Source organism: Chelonoidis abingdonii, chromosome 2 (assembly GCF_003597395.2).
Source record: "Chelonoidis abingdonii isolate Lonesome George chromosome 2, CheloAbing_2.0, whole genome shotgun sequence".
NCBI classification, from domain to species: Eukaryota; Metazoa; Chordata; order Testudines; family Testudinidae; genus Chelonoidis; species Chelonoidis abingdonii.
The window spans coordinates 240,378,687-240,393,603 of record NC_133770.1 but is presented as its reverse complement, the minus strand read 5'-3'; the positions used below and the strand labels follow the sequence as shown (position 1 = coordinate 240,393,603).

The following is a 14,917-nucleotide window of genomic DNA, read 5'->3' as shown; positions in this document are numbered from 1 at the left end:
AGAGTTAATAAATGTGTTGAAAATTCATAAATAAGTAAATATAGATCTGCTAAATCTATGATGTAGAGGTTTTTGTGCCAACGCATAACTATAACTAGCTGTAGTACAGAAAATACTTATAGATTTAGATTATATACGCTACTCTCTAATATCTAACTATTACTAGTAGCAATATTTTAAAACATTGTTTTTGCTTTAATGTGTATGAATGTGAAGGGTAATTTTGGTGCATTTATTTTCTCTAAAAACACTTTGGCCAGAAAACAATTAAACATGTGTATATTTGTCATGGTCCCTCAACATTCTTAATACAGTCTGCAAATTAAATCCATAACATTATAAAGTCACCAATCTCCAACAACTTCTACAACTGTAAAATGTAACTGACAAAATATTGTATATGCTGGTATAAAAATATTAAGCTTCAAAACTATGCTTTATCTTAAATACTCTAAAATGCAAAATATTCCAGTTTAAAGCTAGAAGTTTGCCCTTAGCTCAATGTACACTGCTTAGCTATTATAGCATGTATAATACTGTACAAAGATATACACTACTGTTTGAAGACCCCTGAAATACAGAAGCACAACAAGGTATATTTGAGACAGCTTTTACAGGTCAAAGTCTGAACTTCTTTCTAATTATGAGTGGAAATCGGACCCATACTGTCAATTTTCTCTAACTGAAGTTTATTTTTCATTCTTATGGCAACTTCAGAAAGGGTAAAACAGCACCATCAATTCACTATGCAGTAATAGGCTTCTTTAAACCCAGTACAACAATTGACCCCTTAAGACATAGCTGAGTTTACTGTGTTGGAGCTAAAATAAGTATTTATTCACATGAGTAGTCAGGTTGAAGTCAATGGGACTACTTGTGAGATTAATTCTTATTTTTAATAGGCATTTACAGCATCTACCAGAAGTGTTAATTTCCTTATTGCTAAAAATTAGGAAATTATGATAAAATATTGGTGGGAAAGAAGGGAATTAGCAGTGCATGGGACATCAAATGGTGTCAAGTGTCAAACTCTGGAGGATTTATTTTAGGCTTTTTTCTCTTTTGAGTTCATTCTGTGAACAGCTTTTATATGGTTCAGATGGAATGGCTTTGCCATTAGATATTTGCTTTCATGCTGCTGACAATGCATAATGGGGTTATTTGTGTTGCTGAACTGGCCACAAGAGATACAACCTGATTCCAGTGTAAAATTTCCAGGTAAAAACTCATAAAGTTCCTCTTTTATGGAAGGGAGACCATAGTGCATGGAGTCCAGAAATATTTTCTCCAGATGTCAGTTGTCCAATGCCGATAGAAAAATATTAAGGACAGACACTTCTTTATCCCGAGTAAACAGCCTCTATTTATCAATTCTCCAAGCACGTTCTACTAGAACGCCATTTAATTTTGCTGTATAGTCCAATGTCTTAAAAGATGTTACTTGATTACTTCTTGGGTAGTTCTCTTCATTCTTCCCCAGCAGGAGGTGGTGGCTGGCACAGTTTGTATAATCTGGCAAAATGAAAAAGAGCCATCATATTAGTCTGGGAGTACTGTCATTATTAAAATGGTCTAACAGAGGCAAAACAAACTAAATCTGAAGTTATAGTTTGGTGATCCAGTTGCTACAAATGCTAGCTGCAAAGTCAGTCTTTTCTCTCCATCACTCAAACAAGCAGAAGCCTGTAACTTTTGTAACCTCAGTTCCACTTAGGACTCTCTACTTTGCCTTGCCCTTTTAAGGACTGCAGTACATATGCACAGCAATTTGCAGACCCAATTCCTATTGGCCAGCCATTACATGTTTTATTAACTGTTTATTTTTTTCTCTATGTGTACGTCTCCTACAAAATGCTCCCATTTGGTCTTGGGTTCCAGCAGACTAAGACAGACATCAGATACACCACAAGTACATATGTCAGCTTTTGAATTTTGGAGAGAGAGACATTAACTGAAGTCAGATAGAGAAATTAAGGACTCAAGGTAACAGGTTCAATGAAAAATGAGATCAATACAGTCTGAAACAGTTGTACTGCCAGTGTTTGTCAGTTCTTCCATTTATGAAGACTCTGACATTTCTATTAAGTCCTTTATCACAGGTTGGCTTTTAACAAATGTTTGTAAAGTTATCATCACATTAATACACCTCTACCCTGATATAACGCTGTCCCCAGGAGCCAAAAAATTTTACCGTATTATAGGTGAAACCATGTTATATCGAACTTGCTTTGATCCACCAGAGTGTGCAGCCCTGCCCCCCTAGAGCGCTCCTTTACCATGTTATATCCGAATTCGTGTTATATCGGGTTGCATTATACCAGGGTAGAGTATCAGAGGGGTAGCCGTGTTAGTCTGGATCTGTAAAAGCAGCAGAGAATCCTGTGGCACCTTATAGACTAACAGACGTTTTGGAGCATGAGCTTTCGTGGATGAATACCCACTTCGTCAGACGCAGGGGGTCTGTTAGTCTGTTAGTTAGACGTCTGTTAGTCTATAAGGTGCCACAGGATTCTCTGCTGCTTTTATCAGGGTAGAGGTGTACCAAAAATAAAGGACAATTATTCTCACTTAAGGCTCACTATAGCGAGGACTTTTCTGTTCTATGAGAAAGGGTAGGAAAATGCCCATCGCTTTGCAGCATCTCCCCTCACACTGCAGCACTGTGACACAGTACTAAGAATGGTCTAACTTGGAGTCTACATATTTCCTGAGACAAAGTGCATCATTGCAGCAGGTAGAAAGATATAATAAAAGGAAGAGACTAAGGAGTCTGGCAGAGCAGGGAGGAAGTGTGGCAGAATCCAAAATGAAGTGATCATTGCACATAAAGGAGTTAGATGTCAGGAGACTGTGACATTGACAAAGCCAGAGAGTAAGAAATAAAAATATGTTTAATGTGTTTGAGTATTATGAAAGATGTTGATACCTACACTTTGTGGTTTTGTGGTACCTGAATTTTTGCAGGGAAGTTTGCAAACTTCCAAACCAAACTTCAAATATCTTTAGAATCACAGAAGATTAAAGTTGGAAGAGATCTCAGGAGGTCATCTAGTCCAACCCCCTGCTCAAAGCAGGATCAAACCCAGCTATATCATCCCAGCAAGGGCTTTGTCAAGCCAGGCCTTAAAAACCTCTAACCACCACCTCCCTAGGTAACCCATTCCAGTGCTTCACTGCCCTCCTAGTGAAATAGTGTTCCCTAATAGCCAACCTAGACCTCCCCAACTGCAACTTGAGACCATTGCTCCTTGTTCTGTCATCTGCCACCACTGAGAACAGCTTAGCTCCATCCTCTTTGGAACCCTCCTCAGGTAGTTGAAGGCTGCTAATAAATCCTCCCTCACTCTTTTCTGCAGACCAGTTTCCTCGGCCTCTAGTCATAAGTCATGTGCCCCAGCCCCCTAATCATTTTTGTTGCTCTCTGCTGGACTGTCTTCAATTTGTCCACATACTTTCTGTAGTGGGGGGCCTCAACAGTGCCAAAGAGAGGGGAATAATCACTTCCCTCGATCTGCTGGCAATGATCCTACTAATGCAGCCCAATATGCCGTTAGCCTTCCTGGCAAGAAAGGCACACTGCTGACTCATATCCAGCTTCTCATCCACTGTAATCCCCAGGTCATTTTCTGCAGAAATGCCGCTTAGCAAGTCAGTCCCCAGCCTGTAGCGGTACATGGGATTCTTCCGTCCTAAGTGCAGGACTCTGCACTTGTCCTTGTTGAACCTCATCAGATTTCTTTTAGCCCAATCCTACAGTTTGTCTAGGTCACTCTGGACCCTATCCCTACCCTCCAGCACATCTAACTCTCCCCCCAGCTTAGTGTTATCTGTAAACTTGCTGAGGGTGCAATCCATCCCATCATCCGGATCATTAATGAAGATGTTGAACAAAACCAGCCCCAGATGAGATCCTCCGGGGCACTTCGCTTGATACTGGCTGCCAACTAGACATCAAGCTGTTAATCACTACCCGTTGAGCCTGATGAGCTAGCCAGCTTTCTATCCATCTTATAGTCCATTCATCCAATCCATACTTTAACTTGCTGGCAAGAATACTATGGGATACCGTATAAAAAACTTTGCTAAATTCAAGATATATCATGTCCACTGCTTTCTCCATATCCACAAAGCTAGTTATCTCATCATAGAAGGCAATCAGAGTGGTCAGGCATGACTTGCCCTTGGTGAATCCATGCTGACTGTTCCTGATCACCTTCCTCTCCTCCAGGTGCTTCAAATGGATTCCTTGAGGACCTACTGCATGATTTTTCCAGGGACTCAGGTGAGGTTGACCAGTCTGTAGTTCCCCGGATTCTTCTTCTTCCCTTTCTTAAAGATGGGCCCTATTATTTGCCTTTTTCTCTAAGGAGTCATGGGTCGGACACTAGGTGGGTTCCACCTTGCTGCCAGAAGCAATAAGGGGGAACTGAGAGAGGGTTGTGCCTGCTTTGCCCTTTCTGTCCTTGTAAAGGAGCACAATGTGGCACAGGTCACTAACATGGAACTAACCAACACCGCTATTCAAAAGACTTTGATCTCATGTGTTTGAGGTGCATGTGCACCCACAGTGGGAACCCTGCTGACACATATACTTGAAGCAGCAGCTCAGGTACAATGCAGAGGAGATTAATTGTCAAGAAGTGATGCCTGGTTGCTCCATAAGTGATTTTTATAAGGAACTCATTAAGTGGTCTGTTCTCCTACTGGAGAAAAATTGGTGGAATCAGAGTGGCCAGAAAGAGGAGGGAAGCAGATGGTTCCTAAGAAGGAAGGGCTGGGGAATCCAGAAGATACTGTGTTAAGTGGTTGGGAATGCAGAGACTTCCCCATGGTTAGACAGCTAAGGGGAAACAATGGCAACACATTCCACATGAAAAAGCCTCTCATGCTCCAGCTTATGTGGTATGAATTTGAATGTTTCTGTTTTTGGGAAAACAAAGATAAAACTTGCTAACACAAAATGATATAAATTCAGGAGATATTTCACACTACTGGTTTTACTTCCAAAGCTTTTAACACTTGGGTGACAAACTCCCCACCTTTGTAACTTATCAAATTGTGGTCAATTTCATTTGAATTGTTTTGGAGGTAAGCTCAAAAAAAGGAAAACACACAACACACATGCACACACAGTTTTCTCTTTTAATTATTGATCAGAATCCTGAAGTCTCTCTCATATGAAGCTCTGTTGTTTTCCATTGGTTATGTTCTTAAATATTACATTGTTTCCTTACTGGAATTTTAACACCTCAGTGGGTCTATTATCTGTTATCTACATATATTCCTGTTTATGTATCTATAGTATATCACTGTGTAATTATTATTCAACAATCGAATATTAGATTAAATATTAGATTAATATTAGATTAGATAAAACTGAGAGACTGTAAACAATAAGTCAAACTTCAGAGTAAATTTTCAAAGTATTGCATGAAATTTTAATTCTGCAACTAGTTTACTGTAATTGGAGTTATGTGGTTTTAAACCCAAGTAATTCTCTGGATATTAAGAAGCCAAACTTTTGTCCATAAGTACAGTGAAGTCAATCTGAGCTGCACGCTTGTGACTGGAGAATGATTAGGCACAAACTAGACAAATCATGGTCTTGGACACAAACAACTGATTCTACTATTTAGTTACCTTGGGACTGATTGTGGTGTTCGGTCCCTCACTCCTAAATTCTTGGCAGTGTTCTGCACTCTTGCTCCCTGAAGAAAGAAAAAAGATTTTGCTTCACATCGAGCTAATGCAAGTTTTAGTGTACCTACTGAATGTACAATAGGCCAAGGATTAGATTTATCAATAAATAAACTTCACTATCGATGTCCTATGTAAATAATTCTTTTCTTTTGAAGGCAACCAAGAAAAACACTTTCTGATAAAAGCTACTAAATATGATTTTATAAAGGTGCAAGAAAAGAGACACAGCTGCTCTGTTCTTTCAGCTAATAACTACTCTTTCACTAACGTAAAAGGAGATACAAACAAAGATCTTCACAAAAAAACTTTAACATTTAAGTTGTGAAGAAGCTAACAACTGCACTACTCTCACACTACTGATTCAGTTTTCCTGGCATTCCTTGCTCTTCTGGAGTTCTCACTCTTCCACAATTCCCATCGCAATCAGTGTGAGTTCTAAGTAAATATTACAGGTTCCATCCCACACCCAAGAATCCTCCTTATGAGCAATTGTCTGTTTAAGCACAGAAAAGGATGGCCTGTGCTTAAGGCACTAGATGAGGACACAGTAGATATGGATTCTATTCTTGGCTCTGACACAGTCTTCCTGTATTACCTTGGCCAAGTTACTTACTCTCTCCGTATCTCAGTTCCCCATTCATAAGACAGGAATAATCATGCTTTCCTACCTCACAGGGATATTGTGACAATTAATTCATTTAAGCAGGAAAGCTGCTCGAATACTATATTGATGAGCAACACAGACAAGTGGTGCATCAGTGGAAATTCATTAACCTGACTTTCCAAAAACAGTCAGCAAACAATGGCAGATCTGCTAGACTTATTATTACTGCTAATCAAAAAGAACAGCTCTAATAGACCTACTATTGCCGATTTTTGTTTTCTAGTTTTTAAAGGAAGCAAAACCTATTCATTCTCTTTGCCTTCTCTTCCCCAGGTCAAAGGCAAAACAAAATGAAGACAACAAATAACTGCACATCAAGATATAAATAGATTAATCTCATAATAATTAAAGTGAGAGAATATCAAATTTGTGTGGGATAGAGGTAAAGTTGTATCTAAAACAAGACATCTGTAGTGACAAACCGTGCAAAGGTATGGCTCAGCCACTGATTGCATTGAGTGTTAGAGTGAGTAAATAACTTGCATTTTGGCTAAAATTTGGTACCTCAGTCCATTACCACAATCAAATCCCCACAATACACAATAAAGAACTCAAACTAAAGATGGAATAGACTAAATGGCTGCAGGCAGCAGGTATTCACAAGTAGAGTAAACAGACACGTGCAACTTAAAAATCGTTGTTTTGTTATCTATTTTTTAAGTTTAATGGTACTAAAGAAAAAAACAACCCACACTTATCTACTTAAACAACTCTAGAACAACCATGAAAAATTAAATTCACTAAATGGTTCATAAATTGCATTGCTTTCATGTTTTATAAAGTACAACATATTCTGAGAAAGCAAAAATATTGATTAAACTTTTAACATTAGATATTGCCAAAACACACATCATTGGTACATCTAATTTGAAAAATCCTGATGCCAATATCTCTATGACACATGAAACTCTACTGTCATTAATAAACCACTTTGAATTGTTTGACATGGGTATGTATATATCAAAGATAAATTGCTGATGGTCAAGACTGATGTGATTAACTTAACTGAATACCAGTGAATACATAATATATATGACAATATATTAACATTAGTCATATGTAGATCCTGACTTTTAACACTGTAACTGCTTCCGAGGAAGAAAAATAACATTTTTATGTACATCACCCACGAGACAAATTAATCCTAATATCTAGCTAGTATAGTAAATCAGAAGTGTTGATTTCAAAGGATTCTGACTTTACACATCCATCTAATATAATGTTTATTAGGAGAACAAATTAGACCTTACTTAAACCACCCCCACCAACAGGTTCATTTTTTCTCCTGGGGGCTGGGAATCAGGATTACTGATAGCTTGCTATGTGATCCTTTCTCCTCTATTTTAGTCATCTACATCACTTGCGAGTTTATTTTTTATTTAAGAAATAATTTGCTTTTAATTTTTTCTGAACATCTAATATTTTTAACCCAATAACAATCTGCATGTTGAAATTGCTAGTCCCATATTGGAGTAACAGATAGCACAGTTAAAGGGCATTAGAACTCTTTGCTCTGTGAACCAATAGTGCCTGGGCACTCATGGAAGATGACCTTTCTCTTTGGGTAGAGAAAGTTCCATCACCAGATCTGTAAATTTATTTATGAAGTGGTATTTCTACTGTCGTTAGAAAAAAAAAAGCCAGGCCCACTCTGCTAGCACACTTACGTAAGAGCGGCCATACTGGGTCAGACCAAATATCCAATTAGCCCAGTATCCAGTCTTCCAGCAGTGACCAATGCCAGGTGCTTCAGAGGGAATGAATAGAATGGTAAATCATCAAGTAATTCATCTTGTCATCCACTCCCAGCTACTGGCAATCAGAGGCTAGGGGACACTCAAAGTATGGTGTTACATCCTGAATCATCTTGGGTAAAAGCCATTGATGGATCTATCCTCCATGAACTTATCTAGTTCTTTTTTTGAACCCCGTTCACAATACTCCCAGCAATGATTTTCACAGGTTGACACTTGTTTAAGGAGGGCAAAAAGTGACCATGTTTTTGTGACATTCTGTCCCCAAAGCAATAGTCTGGCACCCCCATATTTACAATGGTGATATAATTATGTTTTATGCAAAGTATACCTTGTAAGGTATCATTCTAAAAGTCTTGATCTGTTGAACATTAATATCCCATTGGAATATATGTGCTGTCATTGTATCTGAAGTTATGAATATTAATTATGTACCAGTATTTCAAATGTGTTTGCTCCTATAGTAACTTCCATAAGGTAGTTTACATCCAGTCTAGCCAGCACATTGTGAATGGGCTATTTAAGCTAATGGCTCAATAAATGAACACAGTGGGCCATGGCAAAAGCTTATCCCCACCTGACAGACTTTTCTGGGGACGTTCTATCCAGAATATGGCCCCTGCTATGACTTATCAAAACATGCAAGGGCATGTGACTGGAACATGTGATACTGGATTCCATCTGTTGCCTGTACTTTTCCACTAACTGTGCCTGGAGTTTTTCTTTGGGACAATGAAGTTCCCACCACATGGAAGAAGCTATAAAAGAGGGGAGTGACATCATCACTTGGCCTCACTTCTCCCACAACTCAACACCTGGAAACGCTGTAGGAACAAAGTCTGAACTGGGGATACGGTCCCAGGCTGAAGGGGTTTCTAGCCTGAGTATGGAAGATTGTTTGTACCATCAGGATGAGATACTGCTTGATTCAAATCCTGTCTAGTGTATAGAACTTAGATTGCAATTTTGTTTTATTTCTTAGGTAACCAACGTTGATCTGTACACTATTACTTACAATCACTAAGAAACTATCCTTCTGTAGTTAATAAATCTGTTTTATATTTTTTTTTTATCTAAAACAGTGTGTTGTTTGAAGTCCAAAGTGAAATCTGCTCACGAGCAGGAGCTGATACAGTGTCCTCTCCACACTAAGGGAGGGGCAAACTGGGTAATAAACTTACACTGGTCAGGCTTCTGACCAGGGCTAGATGGTACAGCTCTGGGGTCCTAGGCTAGGGAGCTGTGGGGGATTAGCTGGAGCCTCTCTGTTGTTGGTTCATGAGTGGCGGGCAAAAGCACTCATGTAACTGCAATTGGGTGTGTCCATGCTTATATATGACTGTGCAAGTGCAAGACCTGGAGAGGATTGCAGTTGTCAGAGCCTCACAGTGTGAGAGAGGGCCCAGACTGGTATGCCAGAGGGCTCAGCAGTATTTCAGTTCCAGGTTACACTGCAGAGAAGTCTGTCACAATTTTGAAAAACAGTAGTTTACATTTGTGCCTATATAATCAACTGAGCATTAAATCTGTATCGCAATGTTATAGAAAATGTAATGTTATTGTATATCCACATTAAAGCAATGAAAAAACGTTACTCAGCGTAAGACAACACAAATCATGTTCCCAGGCTTTTCAGCCCACTTACCTTTTCAGTCTCCTTCTCCATATCTTCTTCCATGTGGACTCTATGCAAACTATGAGCTCATCCTCAAGGCTTCTAATCTCTCCACATTTAAGTTTCTCTTGAAGATCCACTTTTGTCATGCTATTTACAGAGAATTAAGCTGACGTGTGTGTGTGTGTGTGTGTATAGATCAGGGGTCAGCAACCTTTCAGAAGTGTTGTGCCGAGTCTTCATTTATTCACTCTATTTTAAGATTTGCGTGCCAGTAATATATTTTAACGTTTTTAGAAGGTCTCTTTCTACAAGTCTATAATATATAACTAAACTATTGTTATATGTAAAGTGCATAAGGTTTTTAAAATGTTTAAGAAGCTTCATTTAAAATTAAATTAAAATGCAGAGCCCCCTAGACCAGTGGCCAGGACTCGGGCAGTGCGAGTGCCAGTGAAAATCAGCTTGCATGCTGCCTTTGGCACGCGTGCCATAGGTTGCCTACCCCTGGATAGATACACACACACACACACACACAGAGCCTTTTGTTGTTCCTTTTGTCCTATCCTCTATTTACTTTCTGTTCTTAGATTGTCAAGTCAATTCCTTGGAGAAAAGAGCATCCTTCCTGAATGTTTGGAAAGTGGCTACCATGTAGTGATAAGAACATTTTTACCAATAACCTTATATGATCAGTTATATCAACAGCTCAGCTCCCCTAACTATTACACATTCCAGGTGTTTGGGAATACTACTGAGGTCCCTGTTAAGGTTTTGTATTAGAATTCAATCTTGACAACTTTGGAGTACATATTGTGACTGGAGATGAAAATGAAAGCTTTATGGAGTGTTTGAGTGTGTCATTAACAGAGCTGTAGGCAATATGAATGTGGAAAGGAATGCAAAAGTCTTTCTCCTTAACTTTTTTCCATGCTTTTAAGGTTTTGGGTGGGTGGGTTGTGTTCTGATGCAACCTTAACAGCCATTAAATATAGTTTTTGTTTGTTAATTGCCTAGTTTTTAATACAGCTTTGTGTATTTCAGTGGATAGTGCCCCAAAAGTCATGGAGAAAGGAAACCGTATCTGCCTGGGAATCAGAGGAATAAACCATGCTGCTGAAGCCACTCAACTATGTTGATCCTCCTGAAGGGTATGAGAGGCTATGATGTATCTCAGTAAATTTTTCATATCTAAAAGATTTCATTCCCATTTAAAAGTTACTGAAAGCAAGTACACCAAGAGCAACCCTCCATATTTAGCAGTGACAACATAATTGTCAGCTGGAGGGAAACTCTGTGAAGGAATCTGTGTCACTTTTCCCTTTCTGAAACATTACATAGCCTCTCATGGACTACTGGACATTGGATACAGCTGTGAGGGGCTGCAGCAACAGGGTGCATACCTGCATTCCAGCATCAAGTCTGTCTTTTGCACTCCTCCTTCCTTTGAGTGCCCCCCTCCTTTCTTGCAAGTATGAAGCATACACCTCAATGTTCAATCCTGCCAACATGCAACACCTGTAAGTGTCACAGCTTGTCAACACCAAGAAAGGAACCCTTCCAGAGCTAAAAGCACAAGTCCTTACAGCTTGTGCTAGAGAGACAGGCTCTCAAGCAAAGAGCTGTCACAGACTCCTCTGCTCTGTGTATTAGACACATGCAATGTTGGAGTATTAACACAGCGTGTGAGGGTGATAGGATTTGCATTAGCAAAAACCCCTTTAGACACCTGTTTTTTTGTGAGTTCTAATTCTGTCAGGAGTAAGCCCAAGTGTTAGACTCTATTATTTGCATTCACAGATTTTCATGCCTGAAGAGTGTAAAAGCAGGTGGTTGTTCAGTAATTTATAAATTTAAAATTATTGTAGACTGGATTAACTAATGAAAAGCAGAAGTCACTTAATTTGGATGCATTGGTGGATTCCAACTCATCTCTATAATACTACCTGCAATAAACAGAGCTCTGATCCTCAGTTCTTACAGTACAAGCATTAGTGAACTTTGAATTATAAATGACGGGGCAATTGCACTGAAAACTGTGTTCCAACAGTACAGCCCAGACAATTAATTATGACATTTGTGCTACATATGATTATAGCCCTATTCAATTTAATAGGAAAAAAATCCACTTCCTGAGGTTGCCCTATTTAAGCAGGTTTCCTCCATTATCCACTTTGGATGCCCTCGGATGTGTTAGGGTTTGTCTACATAGTTCCAGCAAACTCACTGAAGGGGTGTGATTTGTAAAGCACTCTAATATGCTGCACTCTATGTAGATCCTCTTGGTGTGCTCTGAAAGGTACCTAGTTCATATTCAGGGTCTAATCTAATAGTTTGTCTACATGGTGGGTAATGCACACTACAGGAGTGTGATTTCTAAAGCTAATATGTTCAAATTAATTGGGCTACGTAGACCCTGCTAGCGTGTATTACAAGTTCCCCTAGTGCAGGGGTAGGCAACCTATGGCACTCGCGCCGAATGCGGCACGCAAGCTGATTTTCAGTGGCACTCACACTGCCCAGGTCCTGGCAACCGGTCTGGGGGCTCTGCATTTTAATTTAATTTTAGATGAAGCTTCTTAAACATTTAAAAAACCTTATTTACTTTACATACAACAATAGTTTAGTTATATATTATAGACTTATAGAAAAAGACCTTCTAAAGACTTTAAAATGTATTACTGGCAGGCGAAACCTTAAATTAGAGTGAATAAATGGAGAATCGGCACACCACTTCTGAAAGGTTGCTGACCCCTGCCCTAGTGCATTTTAAAATAGTGCTGGTTCCATTATTAAATTATGGTGTGTGCATGTAATATATGGTTAAAACTGATAAAACAAAATAAAATGGAGATAGGAGCAAAATTATATTAAGTAAAGTCAAACAGCATATATAGCTTTAGGATGAAATTCAGCCTTGTGCAGAATGATTGCACAAGGCCTTTCATACTACTCAAACTCCACTTGCTCTAAATCCTTAATATAGAGTGCAGAGAGCCTTCCACACCCTCTGCACGGTGATACATTTCACCCTTAGTTTGTGTTTGTATTTTCTTAGTTTGAGTTGAATTACAAGATTCTCTGAAGATACATTAAATGGCACAGGGTATATTGTACCCACTATGTAACTAAAACATTTATGAATATCTGACTAGAATACTTGTATAGTGAATGTATTTAAAACAATTATTCTTCTTCCCCTCCCCCTCAAAATATCTAGTTTCTTGCAAAATCTACAGTAACTCCTCACTGAAAGTCATCCCGGTTAACATTGTTCCGCTATTAGGTTGCTGATCTATTAGAGAATATTCTCGTTTAAAGTTGCACAATGTTCCATTATCAGGTTGTTTGGCTTGCCCCGCTCTGCCTGACCAGCATTCCAGCCAGAGAGCGGGCAAACCCCCAACACCACTTACCAGCAGACGTGCTAGGCGGGTGGAATGGGGCAAGCCCCAATGCTCCGACTCAGCTACGCTCCTGCCTCAACTAAGCTTCACAATCATCATTGTTGAGTACAGTATTAAATGGTTTGTTTAAAATTATTTAAAACTTATACTGTATATGTATATAATGTCTTTTGTCTGGTGAAATTTTTTTTCCTGGAACCCATCCTCCCCTATTTACATGAATTCTTATGGGGAAATTGGATTCTCTTACATTGTTTCGTTTAAAGTCACATTTTTCAGGAACATAACTACAACATTAAGTGAGGAGTTACTGCACTCGTTATTTCCTCTAAAATATTTATTCATTTACCTCCATAACATGTATTCATTTCCTCCCATCCCTATCATTAAAAAGCTTTTTCAGGCCTTGGTCATCTCTCATTACACTATTGTAGCCAATCTTTCTTTCAGTAGATTACCTTTTACCTTGTCCTCCTCCAGCCTATTAGAAAAACAACAGTACAGCCATGCCAGAGGAATAGCCTACATTGGGCACTGGCTCCTGTGAGTGGTGGCCTGACATGCTGCTGCTTTCACCGTTGTGGTTCCTCGTAGAGCCCTCCAGCTCCGCGGATACCGATTCATATCCACAGTATCCGCATCCGTGATATACAGAGGGCTCTAACCATCATGATCATCTAATCTGACCTCCTGCACATTGTAGCCCATAGAATATCACCCACTCACTCCTGTAATAGACCCCTAACCTGTGGCCAAGTTACTGAAGTCCTCAAATCATGGTTTAAAGACTTCAAGTGTCCCATCTTTTCATGTGCTCTATATTTATTCCTGCTTACTGTATTTTCCATTCCATGCAGCTGATGAAGTGGGTTATATCCCATTAAAGCTTATGCCCAAATAAATGTGGCACCTTAGAGACTAACAAAAGACTCTGTTGTTTTTAGAGACTTATTGATTTATACTAGTTTAAACTTTCAAGTGATCCATGCCCCATGCTGCAGAGCAGGGCTTCTCAATCTTTTTCTTTCTGAGGGCCCCCCTACAACAGGCTATAAAAACCTCCACAGCCCAGCCGTGCCACAGCAACTGTTTTTCTGACCCGTGATAAAATTCCTTCCATACCCCAAATATAGCAATCAGTTTGACCCTGAGCATGTGGGCAAGACTCACCAGGTAAAGAATTTTCTGCAGTAACCCAGAGCTCTCCCCATCTAGTGTTCTGTCTCTGGCTACTGGGGATTAAGGGGTAGCAAACAGGGCAACTGCCCGGGGTCCCACACCACAAGGGGCAGTGCAAAGCTTAGTTGCTCAGTCTTTGGCTTCAGCCCCAGGTGGTAGAGCTCAGTGCCCCCATGCTGCAGTCCTGTGTAGAGGGGCTTAGGCTTTTTGCCCTGTGTTCTAGCAAGTCTAATGCTGGCCATGTTTGGTGGACCCCCTGAAACATGCTCGTGGCCCCCGACTCCTGCTTGAGAACCACTGCTGCAGAGGAAGGCAAAATTCCCCCAGGGTCTCTGCCAATCATAGAATCATAGGAGATTAGGTTTGGAAGAGACTTCAGCAGGTCATCTAGTCCAACCCCCTGCTCAAAGCAGGACCAACCTCCACTAAATCATCCCAGCCAGGGCTTTGTCAAGCCTGACCTTAAAAACCACTATGGATGGAGATTCCACCACCTTCCTAGGTAACCCATTCCAGTGCTTCACCACTCTCCTAGTGAAATAGTTTTTCCTAATATCCAACCTAGACCACCCCCACTGCAACTTGACACCAGTGCTCC

At 39.8% G+C, this 14,917-nt stretch overlaps 1 protein-coding gene across 1 annotated transcript in view; it reads right to left on the bottom strand.

Annotated features, from left to right (window-relative positions):
• Positions 1–1,083: 1,083 nt before the first annotated feature.
• PREX2 (phosphatidylinositol-3,4,5-trisphosphate dependent Rac exchange factor 2) overlaps positions 1,084–14,917 on the bottom strand; it is a 304,318-nt gene continuing 290,484 nt past the window's right edge. The window contains exons 42-43 of the mRNA XM_032805000.2: positions 5,641–5,708; positions 1,084–1,512 (exon numbers count right to left, since the gene is read on the bottom strand). Of these exons, the coding sequence (XP_032660891.1) occupies positions 1,467–1,512; positions 5,641–5,708 (114 nt within the window). The 3' untranslated portion in view covers positions 1,084–1,466. The remainder of the gene's footprint in view (positions 1,513–5,640; positions 5,709–14,917) is intronic.